General features: G+C 29.1%; 2 protein-coding genes across 3 annotated transcripts in view; both read right to left on the reverse strand.

Moving 5' to 3' along the window:
* Window positions 1-361: 361 nt before the first annotated feature.
* Window positions 362-5,777, reverse strand: MED14 (mediator complex subunit 14). The gene is given in 10 exon segments (XM_047062203.2): window positions 362-599; window positions 684-873; window positions 934-1,059; window positions 1,130-1,237; window positions 1,301-1,387; window positions 1,453-2,629; window positions 2,706-2,782; window positions 2,886-3,116; window positions 3,179-3,763; window positions 3,765-5,777. Coding segments are annotated over 10 exon segments (4,533 nt in total). The 5' UTR covers window positions 5,640-5,777; the 3' UTR covers window positions 362-522.
* Window positions 5,778-5,906: 129 nt separating this feature from the next.
* Cadps (calcium-dependent secretion activator 1) overlaps window positions 5,907-23,473 on the reverse strand; it is a 30,032-nt gene continuing 12,465 nt past the window's right edge. The window contains exons 3-24 of one of the 2 annotated variants that reach the window (XM_075729206.1): window positions 21,202-22,593; window positions 18,697-18,777; window positions 16,949-17,118; window positions 15,858-15,881; window positions 14,733-14,830; window positions 14,505-14,628; window positions 13,820-14,247; window positions 12,352-12,543; window positions 11,806-12,130; window positions 11,689-11,727; window positions 11,500-11,601; window positions 11,134-11,321; window positions 10,588-10,697; window positions 8,796-8,952; window positions 8,510-8,651; window positions 8,024-8,339; window positions 7,832-7,906; window positions 7,630-7,713; window positions 7,365-7,490; window positions 7,097-7,201; window positions 6,803-6,951; window positions 5,907-6,705 (exon numbers count right to left, since the gene is read on the reverse strand). In XM_075729206.1, coding sequence (XP_075585321.1) covers window positions 6,480-6,705; window positions 6,803-6,951; window positions 7,097-7,201; window positions 7,365-7,490; window positions 7,630-7,713; window positions 7,832-7,906; window positions 8,024-8,339; window positions 8,510-8,651; window positions 8,796-8,952; window positions 10,588-10,697; window positions 11,134-11,321; window positions 11,500-11,601; window positions 11,689-11,727; window positions 11,806-12,130; window positions 12,352-12,543; window positions 13,820-14,247; window positions 14,505-14,628; window positions 14,733-14,830; window positions 15,858-15,881; window positions 16,949-17,118; window positions 18,697-18,777; window positions 21,202-22,338 — 4,398 coding nt within the window. In that variant the 5' untranslated portion in view covers window positions 22,339-22,593 and the 3' untranslated portion in view covers window positions 5,907-6,479. The remainder of the gene's footprint in view (window positions 6,706-6,802; window positions 6,952-7,096; window positions 7,202-7,364; window positions 7,491-7,629; window positions 7,714-7,831; window positions 7,907-8,023; window positions 8,340-8,509; window positions 8,652-8,795; window positions 8,953-10,587; window positions 10,698-11,133; window positions 11,322-11,499; window positions 11,602-11,688; window positions 11,728-11,805; window positions 12,131-12,351; window positions 12,544-13,819; window positions 14,248-14,504; window positions 14,629-14,732; window positions 14,831-15,857; window positions 15,882-16,948; window positions 17,119-18,696; window positions 18,778-21,201; window positions 22,594-23,473) is intronic. The other variant, XM_075729207.1, reaches the window with a different exon arrangement.

A 23,473-nucleotide genomic window follows, 5' to 3' on the forward strand; every position in this document is an offset into this window, starting at 1 on the left:
GTTGGATTGTATTGGTTTTTTTTTTTTTTGACTCGGTAGAAACCTTGTAATAATCCGCGAAATATATATAGCATTTATTATAGCCAGTCACAATTGCAATTTTTCAAATGGGCAAAATCCATTCTCACATATCTCACTAATATATATCGTCATCACCACACTGTTCTATTTTTCTCTCATTTTTTTTTTAATTTTATTTTAGCACTCAAATCTTTACCAAATATTTTTTAGATTATCATCATCATCATCAACCACTTCATATATTACACCTGTGTATGTGTTATACAAAAGCACCACTGTTGTTTTCATAAATACAAAAATTCAATGACATTTTAATCATTTCCGAATAACATTAAAGAAATCAATATTAAATTACAAGTTTTATTTATTTTTATATATTGTTATTTATAGTTTCTATAATATATTTCATTTCATTTTGAACATATAAAATTTAAGATTCAACACGTGTGTGTTTTTTTTTCTATGCATGTAAAACAAAAAAATATCGTTGTGGACATATCATCATTGTAATGGATATTGTAATGTATTCATTATTTCTCTTATGGCTGAATATAGGATACAATCAACGTTATTTTGAGCTATGTAAAAAAAATGTAGAAAACAATATATGATTAAAGAATTATTATTGATTCATTTTTTTTTTTTTTTTTTAATTTACTTACCATAATCATTACATCTTTTTAAAATTTTCTGTACAAATTGTATTAAACTTTGATTCTGTGATCTTTCATATAGATTATTCATCAACGTAAGTGTATTCATTGAAGTTTCATAGATCAATGGTAATAAAAGAATAAATGGCTGTGCAGCCATCATTTGTCCTTGTACCGGGGTTTTGTGTGTTAATTGAATCTGATTAAATGAAAAAAAAGACGTTATTCATGATGTGATTCAGTAACAAAGATGACTTACAAAAATGATAATTTTTGTTTTTAAAATCGAAAATGCCGAAATTCCAATACTGGCTGAATGAATGAAACCAAACGGTGGAACTGTCAAGCTAATTTTCGCTGTCCATTTTAATGATGGATCCGGATGCTAAAGTGAATGGAATAAGTTCAAATTATGATAATTGATCGAATAGTCAGTATCGATTGCGAGCACTTACAAGTTCCAGACGCATTATTCTAATTAGATCTTTCAAAACTCTCATGGGTACATTAAAAAATCGAGCGAATGCATTGAATGAATTCGGTTTGAATGGTGCACATGCAATCTAATAAAACAAATAATCAAACACATTAGAAATATTTCAAACACAACCAGACAAGATTATTACCTTGGTTTCAAAATATTGTTGAATAATATCCAATTCTTCACGGGTCCATTGATTCATTTCGGAAATTGATTTTACAAACATATGAATCTATATTTCAATGATATAGAATATTAGAAATCAAAATATTCAATGTATCAATCTAAATTACATACCAATAGTGTATTGAAATCCATCCAGATTTTAAATTGTAATGTATCATTCTTGAACATAATCGTTCCGGGTTCCATGGTCGGTATGACGGTTAAATTCTCTTCAATTGGTTTACTAAAATGTCTTCGCATAAATGTTGAACCAAGAAATCGTTCTAATTGGGAATACGAGTAATAAATGTTTGATGCAGCAGGACCACTATCATTGCCCGGTCTGCACATCATTTCGAAACCTTGATGTGTTAACATTGTTGGTAAAGCTGCTGCCCATGGTTTCTGTGGCAAAGAACGCGATTGTATCTGTTGAGGTTGATATTGCTGTTGTTGTTGTTGATTGTTGATTAAACTGGCTCCACCAGGACTTTGAGTTGAGGCAGCTGCTGGACGAGGTGATGGTCGTGAAGAAACCGAAGGACTTGCAGGCCAAAGATTCGGTACTGGTGATGCGATCGATTGCTGTGCAGCGCTTAATGAAGCCGGTATATTTGGTTGATTAAATGGAGATCCTATTCCACTTTCATGACTTCCGGGAGTATTTTGTGACATGAATTGAGGAGCTGGAGATTGAGTATGGAAACTGGTAGTAGGTCCTGGCGATGGTGTAGGTAAGAACGACGGCGAAGGAGTAGCCAGATTGGAATTCATTGGTGAATTGATATTGAACACACTGGCTGGTGATTGTTCCATTTGTGGCATTTGAGGTGATGGTGCCATTGGATTGGCTTGTTGCTGCTGTAATCCAGGATGTGATGGTGGTGATGATAGTGAAAAGTTTCCCGGTGAAGGTGCATAATTTGAATGAACACTTAGTACTGAGGCCAATGGCGATGCTGGTGTATGAGGACTGGAATGCAATGGAACAGCCGAACTACGATTTGCTAGGTTTGGTTCATTAATTGCTGGTTGTATATTTGAATTAGGCTTAATTTGAGATCCCGGAAACATATAATTATCATTAGGAGTAAATTCCATTTGAGAAATGGGTGATGGTGGATTATCATCTTCCGTTTGCGATAACCGTCTTGTTTGAATAGTTTTATCAATAAATTTACTAAGAAAAGCTTTTAGACCTTGAATTGGTTTGAAATCACTGATCACTTTTGAATTATCAAAATTGCTTAAAGCACCATCACGAATTGAGACTAAATTGTCCGCATACATGACTATATCCAAACAATATCTAGAAAAGAAAAGAAAAATAGAATTCATTAACAATGATAATCATCATTTACGAAAAGGATATGAAAAAAACTTACGTATTACGATAGATTAATTTAATATGAGTAGAAGCTTCGGGCAACACACAAAACGATAATACAGGCCAATGAGGTCTCTATATAATTTGAAGTTTGATGGTTTTGTAGAAATAGAATAGGTAAAGTTAAAATGAGAATACAAAAAAAATTTTTGGAATGAAAAAAAAAATTAAACCATACCGAATTGACTGTTCCCAAGAGAGGAATCGATTTAAGATTCTGTATGGTCAACAATGGATTCAATGTATAGTTAAGTACATGTATCAATTGTACAATAGACAGATGTTGATTGAATTCATGTTGTAATTGTGTCGATATTATTATATGAGGATTCGTATTCGAATAAGCTTGCTGTAATACACCAAATGATAATTGGAAACGTTTCTCAGAGAATTTATAATAAATTGAAACCTTCGACGATTCAAACGAATAGATTTAGAAAGAATCAAAGAATTTAAAAGAGATTTACTTACAAAAAAAGATTTGTTTGGTCCATAACCAATGGAAATCTTTTTATAGCTAAAAGATTTAATTTCGATTGACGATAAATTTGTTATCAATGAATTGTGTTTGATTTCTTGTGAAAATTTTTCCACCACATCATATAATCGTGCAATGGCCGTCCAATCGTTGAGTAATTCATCAACCATTCTGACAATAACCGATTGCGAAAGTGTTGTATAATCATAAGAATTATTGACAATTTTTCGTAAACAATGTTCTTTGACCGGTAGATTCTGTATCGGTGGCGAAGCAAATGATATTAATACGTTCCAAACTCTTGAACTTTTGCCATGTAAACGAATCGTACAGCTTAATGTATTCGATAAAATCTTTTCGGTTAATTCATGTGGACACCATGAACATGATGGAAATTTGATAATATCAATATAATGAGTGCAGCCATTTGAATCCGGTACAACTTGATGATGAATATTTCGTTTATACAGTTCTTGTGATAAACAAGTGTAGGAAAGTTTCTCTTCACAAAAGCTTACGATATGAGCCAATTCGGTAATGTAATAGCCGGGTAGTTTTTTTCGTTTTACCAATGGCAAATTCAATCATGCTTGATTTTCGTTTCATTCCAGCACCATTAACCATAATGGGCAAATCGACATCATTGTTACCGTAGTAATAATTTTGAAGTATACTTGATGAATCTAATGGCAAGACCTTTAAAATTTCCATAAATTGTTTAGGACATTCTTGTTGATCAAATTGATCCATTGTATTTGATTGTGAATGTGTTTTAGGTTGATTATCTGTGATGGAAATATTATTCAAATGAAGTAGATAATAGTCCATCCATAGATTAAAGCTAGAACTTTTATCATTATCAAAAATGACCATTAAACATTTATCTTGATGTCGAGTGAAAATGAAATAAATTTTATTTCCTTGAATGTTAAGAATATCATGCGAATAATTGGCCGGAAACGGTAATGAATCCATAATACGAACAGGCAAAGCTTCAACCGTTTTTTTACAACGTTCACGAGTGATCCACATTTTCAATTTATCGACCATTGGAAACAACCGATCAATACTTTTGTTCAGATATGATTCAACATCGGCAATAAGCGGACAATCTTCATATTGTGGTATATGAACTAAAAATTGTCCGGTCAGCATATCGACCGATACAAGCAATTGTTCAGAAGGCATACATGGTTGAATGAACGAAATATGTAGTACAGCCGGAAGTTCATTCAGTTCACAAATTAATGATGAATTCTTTTCTTCAATCAATTTTTTCAAATCAAACAATTTAAGCTTAGATCTTTCATGTGTTGTGAATAGTAAAATTTTTTCAATCGAAAGTATATTAGCCTGAATTGATTTGAGAAATGCTTTTGAATCAATAAATTCAGGAATATGTTGTATTTGTAATGGTTTTGATGGTTCAGTTGGATCGATTTTAACAATTAATTTATATGATGATGATGATGATGAAGATGATGATTTATCTTGATCTTTCCAATATGATAAAACTAGATGTTTACCGGAAACATATTCATCAATATAAATGAATTCTTTCAATCGTTTATAAACGGAATCTGATTGAAAAGCTAAAACTTGTAGTTGAAGACCAAGACAAAATGTATGCAATATATTATAAGCTTCAACTAATGGTTTGATATTTTCATTTAGTCGAGTTTGTACGATACCACGAATAAAGTTGAGCTGGTCAGGTTGTACAAGATCTTTAATATCATTGATTTCTTTATCTTCGATTAATATTTCAATATTTAATACTTTCCATGGCATATTGGCATTATCACTTAACAATGTTAATGTTAAACTAAATTCATTGGTCACAGTAAATGTTACACGTCCGAATTTGATTTTAATATTACGCATTTGTAAAGGTAACTCGGATGATACCAATCTTTGTTGAATGATATGATTAAGCTGAAAAAGTGCAGCACGTTTTTCGGCATTTGAAATCGGATCAGGTGGAACTAAACGATCGCGTATAATGTTTGGTAAACGAGAATAAGTTCCCAATGTCATCACTTCAACAGCGGCCAATAATTGAAAAGCAGGTAAACGAGCTGTGACCAATGTTTCACGTGATAATCGTGCTAATATGTCGGCCGTTTCGGTAAATAACATGGATTGTTTGTCCAGAAACGATACGATTTGTGAACATTTTTCCACTTTGGATGCACTACCGGCCCATTTTACCAATGACAATAATCGAACAAATAGCTGACGATTTCGATTGGCAAAAATCATGATTTCAATTTTACGTTCCATATCAGTTTTTCTCGGTAACAATTCGGCCAATAATGATAAATCACGAAATGTTTTTTTGATTGCCAATTCAAGTAGATTACCGATGGAAACCATTTGTGTTGGCATCTGTCCATTATTCACTTGAGCCATTGGTATTAATTGTGTTGGCTGATTGGCAATCGTGATTGCCATTTTTAATGATTGCTGAATGATTTTTTTTTGTCAAAAAATTTTTTTAGAATAAATGAAAAGCCGGTAATAAACAAAACAGAAACAAAAAATTCCTTGAACAAAAACAAAAACATGACAAGCACAGCAAACTATGAATTTACAGAATGCTAATTGTGTGAAGCATATTGAGCCAATTTGTACATTCGAATGCCAAGTTCATACATGGCAAGTTACACAAATATTCCAACAACAAAAAAAATCCAAATTCTTTGTTGATCCAAAATCTGATTTTTATTATTTTCATCAAATATAATTAATTTTTATTTTTGAAGATAATAATTTTGAATAGGGCAACAGTTGAATAATATTTTCCATACATCAATAATAATAATAATAATATGATGATGATGATGATGATAAAAATTACAAAAAAATATGGTTTGTTGGAAATGCCAAAAAAAAAAAAAATGAAAAAATGAGATTAAGACCAAAGAAGATGAATGAATGAAATAAAATAAGAATTTCCAAGATGATGATGCATAAATAAAGGTATGATCCGTTTGAAAAATTTATAATATGATGATTATAAGCTTCTTTTCTTTGGATCAATTTTTTTTTAGTGCCAATAAAATATGGTATATTCGATGAACGAATAATAATAATTATAAGGTGCACTTGATGATTATATATCGATTATAAATCATTTAAATGTAGTGAATCAATTTTTTTGTTTCTGTTATTTAGTGATGTAAAACATAAAAGTGTCTGTATTGTTAGAAGTAATAAGTGTTTTTTTTTTTTTTGTTGTGTCCCGAAAATCATGAATGACGTCGGATGGAAAATTTAATCCAATTATTATGATTAAAGATTATTCAAGAATTTATTGGCAATACCACCGATTCCACCGGCCATACCACCAATACCGCTTACACCACGTCCAAGACCGGATATTCGACCCATGACATTTGTTGTAGCATTTTGTATACGGCTAACATAATTTTCAGGATTTGTTCCAGATGATGATGAAATTGATGCAGATGTTTTTCTCGAACGATTACCCATTTGTTCACCATTAGCATGACATTCACTATTTATAATAATAATAATAATAATAATAATGTATTAGTTTTTATGGAACAAAAAAGAAAAAAAATAAATCAAATTGAAAAGTTCAAACAACATACTCAGCATCTTCATTTTCACGATTAAGATCATTTGTGGATACTGATGCTGTTGCCTCTTCCATTAATATTCGTTGCATGACCGTTTTATATGTAACATTATTCAATTTTTCTTCTTCAATACCTTGTAATTCAAAATCGCTATACATTTTCTGTATGTTGTAATTTAAGCCCAACGAAACAGAGAAACAAAAAAACGAAACCAGAAAATTTTTTTTTTCATCAATAAGAATAATTAAATGGAAAAATCATGTTTACGAAAAAAAAACAACAACAACGGGTTACACACACACATACCCGAACAATGTGCGAAATGGCACATAATTGAAAAATATGTAGACTACTATCGATACGTTCCAGAAGCCAATTGTTGATCAATTCAATCTGTGCTGCATACCATGACTACGTTTGATGAATTTGATTGAATAGTTTTGAAAACAAAAACAAAAACAAAATAAATTAATTGATGATATATTAAAATCCATGACAACAATAAAATTCAAGTTGATAAAAATCGATCAACAACAACAACAGATCAAATCGATTGATAGGTTTCTTTTATTACCTCAAAAAAACCAATTGCCCATAGTTCATCGCAAACTTTTTGTCGTAATTGTTCAGCAGAATTTCGTATGAAATTTATATAGGATTTTCCCACATCTTTACCAGTGCTCGATACACCTTTATTATACTGTGTGTGTGTGTGTGTGTTTGAAATGAATGGGGAAAAAAAGTAAAGAAAAAATTTTTTGATGAGATTATTATGTATCGGAAAGTTTTTTTTCTATTCATCATCAATTGAACAGAAAAATGATATCCGTAATAATTACCGTTAAGGACAGGATTGGCGCCAAAATGCTTCCCTCATCATAACGTGATAGTTTACTGATACAATTTTCCAATATTCCAATCAACTACAAAGATTTTTTATTTTTTTTGGTCCGGTGTTTATTATTGGAAATAATAAAATAAAAATTATATATATTGTTGTCAATCATTTTCAATGTAAATAAATGAAAAAAAAACATTTACCTTGTTAGTAAGACAACTTTGCATCATATCCAATGTATTATCGACTAAATGATCAATTTTAGCATGATATTGATTCTATAAAATGGAAATAAAAAAAAAAGAAATTGTGAATGTTCGAATATTTAAAAAATGGATGACATATGAATTGTCAATCATGAAAAAAAAAGAAAAGAAAAAGAATAAGAAAATTACCGTATCATGTCCACTGAATGTACACAATTTAAGTGATTGATTTCTTGATTCCAATACAATATTGATCATTGTACACATTTCTGTTGGTATTATATAATCAGTACTTGTTGTCCAACGATTTCCTTTTCTTTCCCATTGTTGAAATGCTTGCATTGTTTGATTTATTGAAGTTTCAATCATATCACAAGCCATCAATTTTAATCTTTGTTCCAGATGGCTAGCAAATACATCATCAGGCCAATAAAGATCGTGTATAAAATTTTGCAATGTATTCAATTTCCAGAATAGTTCCACCGATGTTGCACATCCAGCTGGTCTGTGTGTTTTTTATGTGCAGAAACAAAAAAAAAACAAAACAAAACAAAAAAGAAAACCAATAAAGCAATATATCAAATGTGTGTTTGTTAATGTGATAAATATTATTATAAAAAAAACAACAAGAAAAATTTCTCATCAGAAATCAATTTTCATCATCGTAATTATTACCCTTTTAGATCCCATTTTTCTTTATCATAACCTTTCAATAATGCTTGTGCAATAGTATTTTCCATAAGATCAACATATCGTATTACTTGTGGTGCAAATGTATCTCGTAGATGATTATGAAATCTACCTCCACATAGATTTTCTATATAGATTGAATTTTTTTTTTTTTTTGGCAAGAAAAAAAAATTGAGGCAGGTGATGACAAACAAACATAATAGAATGAGAGATTAATAATTGTCAACATAAAGTTTCATGAATTTTTTTTTTTATTATTATTATTGCTTACCATCTAAACGAAGATAATTATTGAGTACCTGAAACAATGGAAAACTTTCCCATGTGTCTGGTGGTTGCAACGATAATATTGTATCCATATCGACAGCAAATAATGTCCAAAATGTTTCACAATGTTCCACAAGTAATTCGGAAAACCAGGCAAACGCCTTTTTAGTGATGGTGGTGATGATGATGATGATTGTTGTAATCATCAAATAAACAAGGGAAAAAATATTTAAACAAAAATGAATAAATAGAAAAACAGAATTTGATTAGATTCTTTTGTTTTTTTTTTGCAATAAAAACAAAAAATAAAAGTACAAACAAAAGCCATTTTCAATTATAAGCTTGTTTACGATAATTGAAATGATTATTTTTCAGTTTTTTTCGTTTAGTTTTGTTTTCATACAATTTTTTTCCATTTAAATTTGATGATTAAAATTTTCATTTTTTGTTTTTTTTTTCATCGAAATTTCCATTTTGATAATCAAAGAAGATGAATGGAATCAAATAAAGAGAAAGAGAGAGAGAGAGAGAGATGTTTAAAAAAAACTTACAGATGCTGCCTATATTACATTGTTCGAGAATCGGAAGACCAGTCATTCAGTTCGATATAATTTAATTATTTATTATTTATCAAGACAAAGTTTGGCAGTTTTTTTTTTGTTTTGTTTTGTTTTGTTCGAATCGGTTTAGTTTGAGTTTGATGGAAAAGAATAATTTTTTGTTTTAGTTGTTTTTTTTTGGAAATTGTAAAAAAAATAAATTAGTCAAAAATGGAAAAGCATTCATTCAATGAAATGTGGAAAAGAAAAAAAGAAAGTAAAAAGAGAACAAAACAAAACGAAAAAAAAAATTCGAATGGATCAATTCATTATTCATCATCATCACCATTTTGATTATAATGATAGGAATTTGTTTTTGTTTTTCTTTGTTTGTGTATTGGTCATCATCATTGTCTTCTAAATGGGGATTTTGTCTGTGTGTGTGCGTGTGTGATTGAAATGTTCATCATGCTTATCTTTGTAGCATTCAATTGAAATATAAAATAATGAACAATAAATCAAGACTCAAAGCGAAAAGAAATTAGAGAAAAAAAAAAATTTTGTGTGATCCAAAAATAATGAATCTCAAAACTTGGACACACACAAAAAAGACAAAAGAAAAATTAAAGTAGATCGAATGACAATGATGTATATATTGAAGAAACAAACAAATAAAATGAATAATTAGCGTCTTAGAAATTCTTATTATATGATAGCACGGAAAATAATGAAAGAAAAAAAAAGAACATTTCTGGTCATTTGGGATCATCAATGAATCATCAGTTCTAGCAATTTTTTTTGTTGCAATAAATCTTTGATTCTGAATCGAATGATTCCGAATGAAACAAATAAAAACCTAAACGAAAAATAAAAAAAAAATTCCGTCTGAAAATGGATGGCAAATTTAAACAGAAAATTTTCTTTTAAATGTAACAGAATAAAAGTCCATAAATAAATCATTATCATTATGATGATGATGATGATGATGATGATGATAATTTTATTTTTAGCCAGAATACAATGATAATTAGGAATATCCAATTTTCTTCGTCATTATCATTATGATTGCAGAATATGTGTCTATTACTATTCACTGTTTATATTACCATTATCATTAATCCAATCTTATATCCATCATGATGATCATTATTATCATCAAAATGATATTATTTCGTCATCATGTGTGAATTATAATTTTTTTTCAGTTCGTTGTTTATTTCGTGACATATACATTAAAAAAAAATATGGAAAACTTACCTCAGCATAATGTTCATTATTCTCCTGTATTAGATCCACACACATTTCGGCTAAATGTGTAAGCCGTTGTAATTTTGTTGAGCAATCTAATTCTGGATCCTGAGCTATTTCTATTCATACGATGATGATGATGAAAATTGTGATTGTGAAACAAAAAAAAAAAGTTTTTTGTTTTATCCGGTTGGAATACCCGGGTATTATTATCATTTGTTCGTTATAATCAATGTCGTTTTCGTTATTGTCCATGTTGAATTAAATTAAATGGATGAATTTCCATTTAAACACACGATGATAATGATGATGATGATAATGAAAACAATGAAGAATTGTTTGAATAAAAGAGAAAAAAGAGAGAAAGAGAGAAGTGAATTAACTTGCTATTAATCCTGTTAAAATTGTTATGCATTGTTCCAAGAAATATTCATTTATTTATTCCATAAATATTGGAACAGAATATTTATGAAAAAGAATGGAAGATACACACACACTTAATATTTATTAATCAATAATGAACATCAATGATAGCAGTTCAATATACATACATACCTTCAATACGAGCCGATCTTGATATTTTACTATAATTTACATAAGCAGCACTTTCAAGGCACTTTTTGATGATACCACGCACCTCTTCTTGTGGTGCTGGCGTTAAATTATCTTTCATTAATACACGTTCCAATAATGATAATGTTGCCTTTAACGATCCTTCAGGACGGCCAAATGGAAAACAATAGCTATATGTAACATGGGACATAATTGAAAGCAAAAACAAACAAACAAACAATTTCATTATGAATTGAATGATAAGGATGATGATGATGATGATGTTTTTGTTTTTGTTCAAATCATATAGGAATAGGTAGAAAAAAAATGAATGGACGTGTGAAATTGTTTTATGGAAATGATACTAACCGAAAATTTGTTATTTGATATTCAAGCAAATTTTTCAGCCTATCCTTGATGATCATATACATATCTTTTTCTTCGATGGTTACCGTAAATATGCCTCCAGGTCTATAGGAAGATTTTTATTTTTTTGAGGAATCCAATGAACAAAAAGAAGAATAATGAGAATGTGTAGTAGTAACGTGTGAAATATACCTGATATCATAGGCTACCTGTCCCATTGGTGGAGCGCTTCTATAAATAAAATAAAAAATGACAAAATGAAAATTTTATCTGTGTGTTTATGTGTATGTGTTATTCAGAAATACATACATATTACCATGTACATGTGATGAACAGAATGAAAAACTAAAATGTATCAATGTTGGATCAATTAGAATGCCTTTTTCAGCAAAATCCAACAAATCACTCATGTATGATAAATGACGAAAACAGCTTCGTACACCATAACGGGCACCATATTCATCAAGTACAAATACCTGTCCAGGTGAAAACCAGCCCATTGAACAATATTGACCATTTAATCGATATGTTAGTGTTTCACGTTGTAATAAACTAAACAATTGATGATGATTAAATTTACATGGATCGGCTTGTATAAATTCATCCATTCCATGTTTTCGTGCACGATCGGCATCTATTTTTTTTTTAAATAATGAAGAAATGAACAAAAAAAAAATAATTAAATCGTGAATAAAATGAACAAAAATAAATTAGAACCAGAAATAAAAAGAATCCAATTGAATATTTACAGAATTTATTCATGCAAATGAAAACACACATACGCATGAATGAATATATACAATAAATAAATAAAAGAAATAGTGTAATGATGATGATGATGATATAAATATTTACCTCCTTGAAGCCGTGAAATTGTTGAATTTTTATTCGATGTAGTGGGCATTAATGGTGTTGGTTTGTGCGCTTGACCAGTAGCTCTATACATGGCCATGACCCAAAGTGCACATTCATTTTCATCATCACAGGCAAATACAATACTATCGCCTTCTTTAACAGCATTGAAAAAATATTTACCTTCAGGAAGCTCTAGAATTGTAAAAAAACAAAACAAAATAATCATCATCATCAGCAAATAACAATTTTCGTGCAAAAGAAAAATGAAATTCGGTTACAATTACCGAAATAAGACAAGAAAAACAAAACACACATCTGTCAAATTTAATTTCATCATCATCATCATCATTGTAAACAATAACTGAATGAATGTGTTTTTAAAATACATTGAAATAGACACTTTTTTTTATTTTTTTGAAGTGTAATCACAAAATTATGATGTGAATGTTTCTATTTTCCTCTATATATCCATTTAGAAGGCCAAAAGAAGCCTTGAAAGTTTCAAATTTAAAACACAAGCAAAGAGAACATTTTTTCCACTGTTTTGTTTCAATATTTAAGATGTTTGAGTGTGTGTGCGCGCGCGAAACTGATCTATTACCGATTTTATCATTGTAGGCTACATCATGATCAACGAGATTGATCATCATCATCATCATCATCATATATGAGATGAGTGTGACAATTTTTTTCAGTGAAATCAAAGACCGATATTAAATATTTGAACAAACATGAAAAAAAACTAATTTTTTTCTTGATTTCGAAATGAATCAATATGATAAAATAATTTCAGCGTGTTGTTTAACCACTGAAAAAAAAATCACCAAGAGATTTTGTTTTTCTAGTAAAAATAAAAAATATATGGCATCATAAAAACATGTTTTAGTTGATTCTAGCAGAAGAATGAAGAACCAACGCAAAAAAAAACCAGAATCCATTCCCAAATGGTCTGGTCTGTTTTTGGTTTTCGTTTTCGTTTTCTCGTAGAACCGTTTCATCAATTTTTTTTCATGGTCCATGATTTTTCATTCCATGGGCATTCAGTTATCATTTTTGATGGCTGATAAAAAAAAATAAATTCATTTTTCAGAGAAAAAAAAGAGAAAAACCGATTTTTTTTTCACCATGATTCAAGAAATTGAAATATTTATGAGTTGAAATGAAATGAAAAAAAAATCATTTGCCACACAATGTGCTGCTATTGTCATTGATGTTGTGTGATGTGATGGAATGGGCAATGATGATGATGGGAAAAAAACGGAAAGATGATATTGAAGGGGACAAAGAAAAGGGAAAGATTTAAAGTGAATTTTGTTTTTTTTTGTGTTGGGAATGCAAAATCATCTATGTTTTAAATTTGTTTTCACTACATGATCTGTTGTTTTCAAATGATTGTGTGTATCTAACTATGATGATGATGATGATGATGACGATGATGGGATTTTGTAATGATTATGATATAAAATACCTTGTATTGGTTCAATATAGTCAACAGAATATCCATCCAGTTGTAGCATTTCGGTTGGTTCGGATTTCTTTTCACGATAGCTACACATTGCAAATGTATATTGTGATACTTGTACAAGAATAAAATAACGTTTTTTCCATTTTTTCCATAACTGTTTTCCTTGTGCCAATAATAGGCCACAATGTTTCATATTCTGTGGCTTATCCATACGTATTATTATTTTGATCGATAAATCTTGATCGGCTGCATTTTTTGGTACAATCATTTTATACCATTCTGGTGTTTTCGGTGATAATGGTGTCGGTTTTATGATAACTTTACCCAATTCTTTATCATCCAGGCTTAAAATGCCTGGACTTTCGGCATATAATTTTACTTTGATGGCTGGTAATGGATATGTTGTTGTAAAATCGCCTTGTGTTGCCCATCTATGGTAAAATGCAAAAAAAAAAAAAAAAATTTAGTGGGAGATAAAAGCTAATAATTATTGCATTCCAAAAACATGCACCCACATACACACACATGTGACAAGAATAAATGATATGATAATAATAATCATATCATCATAAAAAAATGTCAATGAATTAAATTAACAAAAATTTTTCCATCCCCCCATTATCAAATATGAATTCCATTAATAAATGTCATGTGTGATTTTTTTAAAAAAAAAAAATTCTTTACTTACAATGGTTTTGATGCTTCAACATGACCGGTTTGTAATTTTTCACCACTACCTTCAACTTCCATTGTACAATAAACGATTCTATTGGACGGTAATGATTTTAGGCCACGAACTTCCATAACGACAACTAATGAACGAATAATATTTGTTGTAATTTGATTATGAAAACAAAAACAAAACAAAAAAAAGAATTTCGTCATAATAAGATAAAATAAAAAAAAATTCATTTACCTTCAATAGTGAATGAAAGCATTACATCCGTTTTGGATAATGTCGATACTTCGGCCTCTAATTCTACTAAGCCTTCTTTGGCTAATGATGCTTGACTTCTACATAATGATGACCGGATTTTCGACCAGGAAATGTAGAAAAAAAACAAATTAGAGAAAAAAAAACATTTAAGAGAAAAAAAAGGAACAAAATGATTGGAAAATGAAAATAGAATGGAAAAAAAATTAATCATCATTTTCATATTATACAACAGAATTTAATTAATTTTTAAAAACCTATAGGTGTAAGATTGTACTACACGCACACACACACATATTGTGTAACTATACTACTATTACTGCAACTACTAATACTACTACTACTACTACTAATACAATTACAATCAACAATTAAAAAGGCAAAAAAATAATACAAAATGCTTATATTAGTGGATATAAAGTAGCGTGTTAGGTTAGATTTTTTGAATTGAGAAAAAAAGTGTGTGTGTGTGTGTGTGTGTGGGTGAATAGAAAAACCAATAAGAAACAAAAGGAAAAATTCTAAAGACATAAACATCACTGAAACATATACTGACACACACATACAAACACAAAATTATCATTGGAATAAAATTCTAAAGAATTTTTTGCTTTTGTTTTTTTTTTTATTCTATGGATAAAATGTGATTGAAAATCTACAACAGAAGCGTCACGACCACTATTTATTTAGATGAATGGATTCGATTAAGAAGAAAAAAAAAACAAAACAAAAAAGAAAATCAAAACATGAATAGAATGGGCAAACGAATGCAGATGATGCAAAGCTATTTTTTTGGGGGGGTTTTGGAGATGAACAAATAAAAAAAATTTGCACATTTTCAAAAGAAAAATAAATAAAAAATTCCAAGCACAAGCAGCGGTAGCAGAAAAAAAATTGTCATGGCAAATGAATTTTTTTGTTGTTGTTGTTGTTGTTGTACGGTACAACAACGACAACAGACCATCATAAACATTTGGACATTTGAATGCATGCATATATGCATGCAAGTGTGTGTGTGTGTGTGTGATTGTGAATGCAATAAATCGATTTTTGAGAAATAAAAAATGAAATGGAAATTTTTTTTTATTTTATTTTATTTGTACATGCCTTAAAACGGATGACCGGCGGCGACTATCGTTTTTTTTTTTTTTTTTTTTGGTTTATGAAAAATGAATATATATGTAATATATTAATGACATTGGTTTTTTTTTTGGATAAATGTTGAAAACATTGTTGGTTTGGTTCGGTTTTTGTTATGAGCGAGCGAGCGAGCGAATGAGAAGGTTATTTTTAGAAAAAAAATTTTTTTTCATAATATAAAGCAAGCAAGATCGATGATTGAAAATTATTTCAGGAATTAATGAGTTATTTTTATCGTGAAACGAACAAAAAAAATGAAAAGAAAAAGAAGAAAATAAAAAGAAATGATCAGAAATCAGAAGAAATAATGCATTTTCATAATCAAAGAATTTTTTTTTTGTTGCTCTTGTTGTTAATAGTGATGACATTATTATTATTATTATTATTATAAACTGTGTGACCGGAAATATAAAATGACCAATCTTAATGTCCATTATTATTATTGTGTAGAAGAAAATGGAAATAAAAGTTTTACGTTTGTTTTTTTTTTTTTTAGTTGTATGTGTAATGGATTGGATTGTTGTAGATTATTTCCTGTTTTTTTTAATATTTATTTCTTTTGTTGTTCCATTTATTGTTTTTGTTTTTTTTGTGGGTGGTGGTGGTGGAGCGGAAAATGAAAGGGATAATAAAAGAACCAGGTTCATATATTTTTTTCAGTCTATAACAATCGGATATTGATTTGATCTTTTGTTTTTTCTCAATCATCACCATCATCATCATTTTGGCCAGTATGATTTTTCAGTTTGTTTGATCAAACATAATATCTTGTGTCATTTGATTGAGTAAATATTGAATGATGATGGTATTTTGTTAACTATAAATACACACGCAACAAACAAACTATCACTGTCTAAAAAAAAACGATAACAATTGTTGTCAACCTTATCGATGAACAATGAAAGAAGAAATCGAAAAATCTGATCAATTTTTGTTTTCAATCGTTTTTTTTCATGTGTGGCTATTTTTTTTTTTTTTTTTTGCTTATTTTGATTGGAATTGTTGTTGTTGTTATTATTATTATTGTTTGTTGTTTGAATCGATATAGCCATACTTACTTATTATTATAACGTTTTAATTTCTGTAATCCATAACGGCTATCTGTACTGCTTTTTGATATTGGCAAACTTTCCAAATTGGCCATCAATTGATTAATCGATGAATGTACCTCATCAGTGTAAAGGCTTTCCATTTCTTTTAGGACAAATTTTGGCAATAATTTACGATTCTATATAAATATACGTGAAATCAAATTGAAAAACAAAAAAAAAAATTTTTTCAGTGAAAAAAAAATTCCATAGTAAATAATAAACAAACAAACGATATATATAAATGGTGAATAGAGACAAAAAAAATGAAAAAAAGAAATGGCCAAAACAAAATTGAAATCACATGGGATCAACTTTGTTTTTATAAAAGTCAAACCTCACATAGTTGAGGCTGGCTGATTTTTATTTACAAACCTCACACACACACAAACACACATAAGGGAACTGTCATTGTTAAGGCATTTTCTTTTTGACTTTTAGCCAAACATCGCTACCACTATTATATATCATCATCATCATCATACCGGATGCAGAATATTTTATTGGAATTTTTATTTTTATTTTTATTATTTGTTTTGCATACCCCACTGAATCATCATATGAATTGACCGAATCAACAAAAAAAAAAGAAAAAAGAAAAGAAAAGAATTTTCTCCTGTTCACTGCAATATGCTGCAATTCTTTTTTATTTTGGTTCAGAAAATTCTAGAATAGTTTATTTTCTTTTTCTAATATTACGAAAGAGAATTATGCAAATTTTCATAGCATGGAAAAAAAAACAGGAAAAAAAAGATAAAAGTTATAAAGAGAAAAAAAACTGAAATAAAATGAAAGCAGTTTTATGGCACGGTAGGAAGAAGAGATTCTTCATTTTGAAATTTTTTTTTTCTATTTTTTTCAACAACCAAAAAAAACCATCAAGAATTCACCGGAAAAACATTGAAATTGAGAATTGACCTAATTGTAGCCAATTTTTTTTCCAGTCTCAAAGTTGTTGGTGGAGATAAGTAAAAAAAAACTTTGCTTCAATATCATCAAATCATTTCTTTTTTTTTCATGAAACACACACACACACACACACTGCTAGAAATGATACGAAAATGATGAAGAAATTCAAATAATTCTCTTTTTATATTACATGAGTAATATTATTATGTTAAATAATTAATAACAGCTTAGCGTACTGCATACATATATACCTAAAAGATTATTTTCATCAGTGTATAGAATTGCCAGAAAAAAAATTGCCAAACAGAATGAGAATCTACGTTCTCTTTGTATATAAAATCAGATGGTAGAATTATAAGATGTACAATTCTGAAAACGATGAAAAAAAAGACTTTTTACCGGTAAGCAAGTTGAAAAAACTGAAAAAAAAAATTATTTTCAACAACCAATTGAAATGAAAACTATTTAATTCGTGGCCATTGGTTTCGGATAATCTGATTATTATTATTATCATTTTTTTTCTCTTTTTAAAATACAGCTTCAATTTTTATAATTCACAAACATTGTCGATGATGATGATCAATAATTCATCGGCCACGAATAATCGAATGATTGATCTGGCTTATTTTTTTTTTATTCCTGCAGGCTAGATTTTCCTTATCCAAAAAAAAAAAAAAAAAAACTTTCAACAACCCACTATCATCATCCAATTTACAACTGACAACATAAGATCAACAACCCTACAATCAAATCGGAAATGAGTTGATGACAAAATATTAACGTCAATGACAGCCACCAATAGCACTTACTTTTTCCATTTCCGCACATTTTTGTATACGTCCATCCAATTCACGACGAATAGCTGCTGTTTGTTCATCGGCTGAATCAAGCTGAAAAAAAAGAAAGAGAGAAAAAAAATGAAAACCATGAATATGAATAAAATTATGAGAGATCTTAATATTCATAGCAACAACAACAAAAATAAACCTAATACTCATTCATTCATAAGTGAATTAATCACTTATCTCTGTTCATATACACTTAGATTTTGAATTTCTTACAAGAATATACAGATCATATAACAAATGAAAAAAAAAGTTTATTCCTCATTGTTCAAATTCTTGGAATAAACATTTTGAAGATGAAAAAGAAATAACAATAAAAAGAATTCTGAAACTTTTGTCTATTCTGTAATTTGGTTTTTTTTTATTGTTTGCCATCATCATCATCATCATCATCATATTCATATTTGTGTGTGTGTGTGTGTGTAAACGTATCATTTAATCAAGCAACGAAAAAAAAAATATGAATATTATATAATCGTATTTGAAGTGGATGATGATGATGATGATGATGATGACAAATAAAGAAAAAAAAATAGATTAATAGTTGTGACCATGGTCACAACCACCATTGATGACGACAATCATGTTATATTCATTCAGCTAGATAATCATCATAATTATAATTTAGCAAAAATAAAAAAAAACTGGTTCCATAATCGACAGAATTTTCGATTTTAGTGATAACAAAGATAAATATTCTGCCACCACCACCACCACCCAGTAGTAGTTGACTACTAAAACTATTATGGGTTGGAATCGTCAAATCATATCTCGGTGTGTGTGTGTGTGTTTGTTAATGTGTGAATTGTGGGCACAAATAAAAAAAAGAAAAGAAAAACGAGAGAAAGAAATTTCAACTATCACACATAATAATAATTTGTGTTTTTTCTGTTGTTTTTGGTAACAACAACAACAACAACAACAACGACAACGAAAACAAAAAAAAACAACGGTAAAAAAAATGATAATTCTAGAAAAAAAAACTATTCGTTACATTTATTATATTGTTTTTCTCATTGAATTTTACTGTTGTTTTTTTCCCATTGTTTTTGTTGTTGTAGTCGTTGATGATGATGATGATTTTATTATTTTTTGCGTGTGTGTGTGTATGTGTGTGTATCAGGTAAATTACTTACACAGATGGAATTGAAGCATTTTTCTTTTTCATTCGTAAAACTACAGAACTATGACAATGATGATTACGGAGAAAAGAAAAAAAAACTCATCAATTTTATCTACCATTTTTTTGTTGTTGTTGTTGTTGTTGAGAAGTTGGCTAAATTCTTTTTTTTCTACTATTTTCTGTGCCATTGTATCAATATCATTTATGTCGTCCATGTGGCAACTAAATTAGTTTTCAGCTCAAACAAGGACCTTTTCACTCTCATTCTCTGATTCTCATATCAAATTCGAAAATGAACACCCAATTCTATATATATATATGGTCTATATGTGTGTGTGTGTGTATGTGTTAGGTAAATTCTATTAAATGAATGTAATCTAAAAATAACTAAGCTTTTTTGCAGGAAAAAAAAAGAATGATGATGGTCTTTCTGTTTTTTTTTTCTCTTCTAGAAATTCTAGTTCAAAACCATTATCAATGATGATTAAAAAAAATTAACTACTTATTGCTTCAACTACTACTGATAATAATAACAATATTAAATTTAAAAATTAAATTGCTCTCTTGACTATTTTTCTATTTTTCTCTTCCACATACACATATATGAAATTGAAAAAAAAAAATTTGTGATTTTCAATCATTTTTCTTTTATTTGCAAACAAATTGCAATAATGTATTGTGTTAATATATTGTATTGTATTGTATTTGGATACAATGAAAATGGAAATAGATGGAGAGACAACAAAAAAAAACGATGAATATAAAGAGAATCCCCCCCAAAAAAAAACTTATCTAGAATTCAAATAAAGATTAGTATCGTGATGCGTATGTATTGTTTGTTTGTCAACCGCTACCACTACTTTTACTACTACTAAGCACAAGTAAACAACATTTTTCCAATTCAATACACACACACAAACGGAATATTGATTTCCAATAATTTTTTTCCTTAGTTCTGAATTCTTATTCTTTTGTTTATATGAAATAGTTCAATAAAAATACCGCTTATGTGTGTTAATATTTGTCACTTTGATTGTGTGTATCGATAAATAACATCAAATGTAATAGTTTAGCTACACAGTTTTTTTTTATTTTTGGTATTCAAAGTTTTGTTGTCTATTTTAGAAGGTGTTTGTTTTAATGAAGATTTTTTTTCTGTAAACTAAAAAGTTTCTAAAATTCATTCTTTTTTCCTATTTCTGATGATGGAAAAAAAAAATTCGTTGAGTTTTTTTTTGGACAATGTATAAGCATAAACTTGTTTCATTCACATGAATAAACTTTGAAGATTCTTTAAAAAAAGTCTGCCAAGAAAATCAACCAAGAAAAAAAGAACAAAAACTTACTTGTAATGCATTATATAATAGTTGATGTTCAAATTTCTTAATCTTCAATATATTCTGAAACATATCATATAATTGTTCTTTGCTTAGAATCATTTCTGAACTTAGATTTAATAGACGTCCTTTAGCGGTTAAATTAATGTTTTTTGTTGCATTCTGTTTAGTCAATGACAATGATGATGATGAATCGGCATCAATACTACTATCGACAACACCACGAAATATAGCATCAAATTTGGTTAGCCATTGGCTAATAATTAATTCTTTTGTCATGCCTTCAGATTCTGGTAAACTACGAACTCGTTTCTCAATATTTCGTCGAAATACTTCACGAAAATCCTGTGCCGAACAAGCACCACTAACAACAAGCATATGAAGCCGATTACTTCGTAGAAATGCATCAAAATAATTCTGTATAGCATGTGTGAATGCATCATCAGTCGGTATATTCAATTCTCCATTAAGGAATGATTGAAAACGATTGATTATTTGTTCAGATTGTGAAAGAGTAATTTTTAATTCTCTTTTATTTAAATCTGGTTGCTTAGCATTGAATGGATAGGCAATGCAACGTAAAACAAATACATAAAGCTGTAATTTAGTTTTTCTTTCAGCTTCTTCACGTTCGGCTCTTTCTTCATCATTCTCAAATGAATCAAGCTCATTATTTGGTGATTCTATAAGTCTTTCCGGAGGATTTGGACTAGTGGCTCGAACCTGTGCAAGTGAAGCTCGTACTGGTAATAATAATTTATCATTTGCTGATAATGGCTGCTGTTGTTGTTGTAGTTGATTCGTATGTAGCTGCTGCTGCTGATGTTGTTGGTGTTGTTGCTGTTGAGCATGATGATGATAATTCGTATTTTGTTGACTTAATATTTGAGCATTTGGTTCAATACAAGGCGAAATACTACGATGATTTATACCATAATTTGTTGTTGTGGACAATTGATTTTGTGGATGATTAACATTAATATTAGGCGTCAATTGACGTCCAACACTACCGCAGCTATTAATACCAACACCACCACCATCGGATCGTAGTGATGATATTGCCGATATTGCACTCGATGTATCATTATCCACTTCAGCAATTGTTACGGTTTCATTTTCATCTTCCGATGATGATGGTTCAAGCATTTTATGCTTGCTTTACGGATTTTTTTTTTAAATCTAATTATAACAATAAAAAACGATAAATGAAGATTGATTTACAACCTTTTGTGTTTGTGTTCGTGTTCTTATAATGATATCAAATGATTATGATGATTGACGCTGCTGGACACTATTGTAGATGTAATCAATAAATCTCAAAAATTTTGATCCAAATAATAATGTTCATTGCAATTACGTGACTGTCGATCAAAGAATTTGTTCTGTTGATGGTCATCGAACCTATTATTTAACAAAAAAAAAGAAATATAAAAAAAACAAACATTTAGAACAATAGAAATGGTTTGCATTTTAAAAATAAAATCAAATTCCATCAAATTTTGGACACAAAAATTGATTGAGAAATTTTTTTCTTTCTTTCTTTCGCACCAACAAATTAACCATAATGATAATGGAATCAATGTCGATTGTCGATTTCCAAGGATGTTGTAATATAATTTATTTAAATATATAAAATTTATTGCTCTATAACGAAAAAAAAAAATCTTCATCAATTCATCACATTCAACTAGGGAGACGAAAAACAAACGATTCGAATAATCGAAAAAAATAGCCCGAAATGGAAAAAAAATGCTTGAATAAACAGAAATGTTTTTTTTCCGAATGAAACAAAAAATTTTCAATACCGAAAAAAAAACAGGAAAGCTATGGGGAAAAAAATGAAATTCATTCAGAATGTAAATCCCCAAAAGGTTATGTTGATAGATAAGAGAAAAAAATTCGGCATTTTCTTTTTATTTTTTTTCTTTGATGAAAACATGAAAAAAACAAAACAGTCAGAATGCCAAAAAAAAATGCAATGAGGTAAAGCTTACATTTTCAATTGGATTCATTCATTCATTCAATCATTCATGATTCTGCATTAGATGCATTTTTTTTTCGTTCATTCATTTTTTATTTCGTTTCCTGTATAATCAACACATCTGAATTCCAATAAGAAAAAAATTTTCATCTGCAATCATTTTTCACCTCTACATTCTTCATTTGTTTGTGTATTCACATGTGTATTGCAAACACCCACAAGCATACATATATAAAATAACATTTTTTTCCATTATCAATTGAAAAATTCAATTTCCATAACCAATCAATGATTGTCATA

This window comes from Dermatophagoides farinae, chromosome 3, assembly GCF_024713945.1.
Source record: "Dermatophagoides farinae isolate YC_2012a chromosome 3, ASM2471394v1, whole genome shotgun sequence".
NCBI lineage: Eukaryota > Metazoa > Arthropoda > Arachnida > Sarcoptiformes > Pyroglyphidae > Dermatophagoides > Dermatophagoides farinae.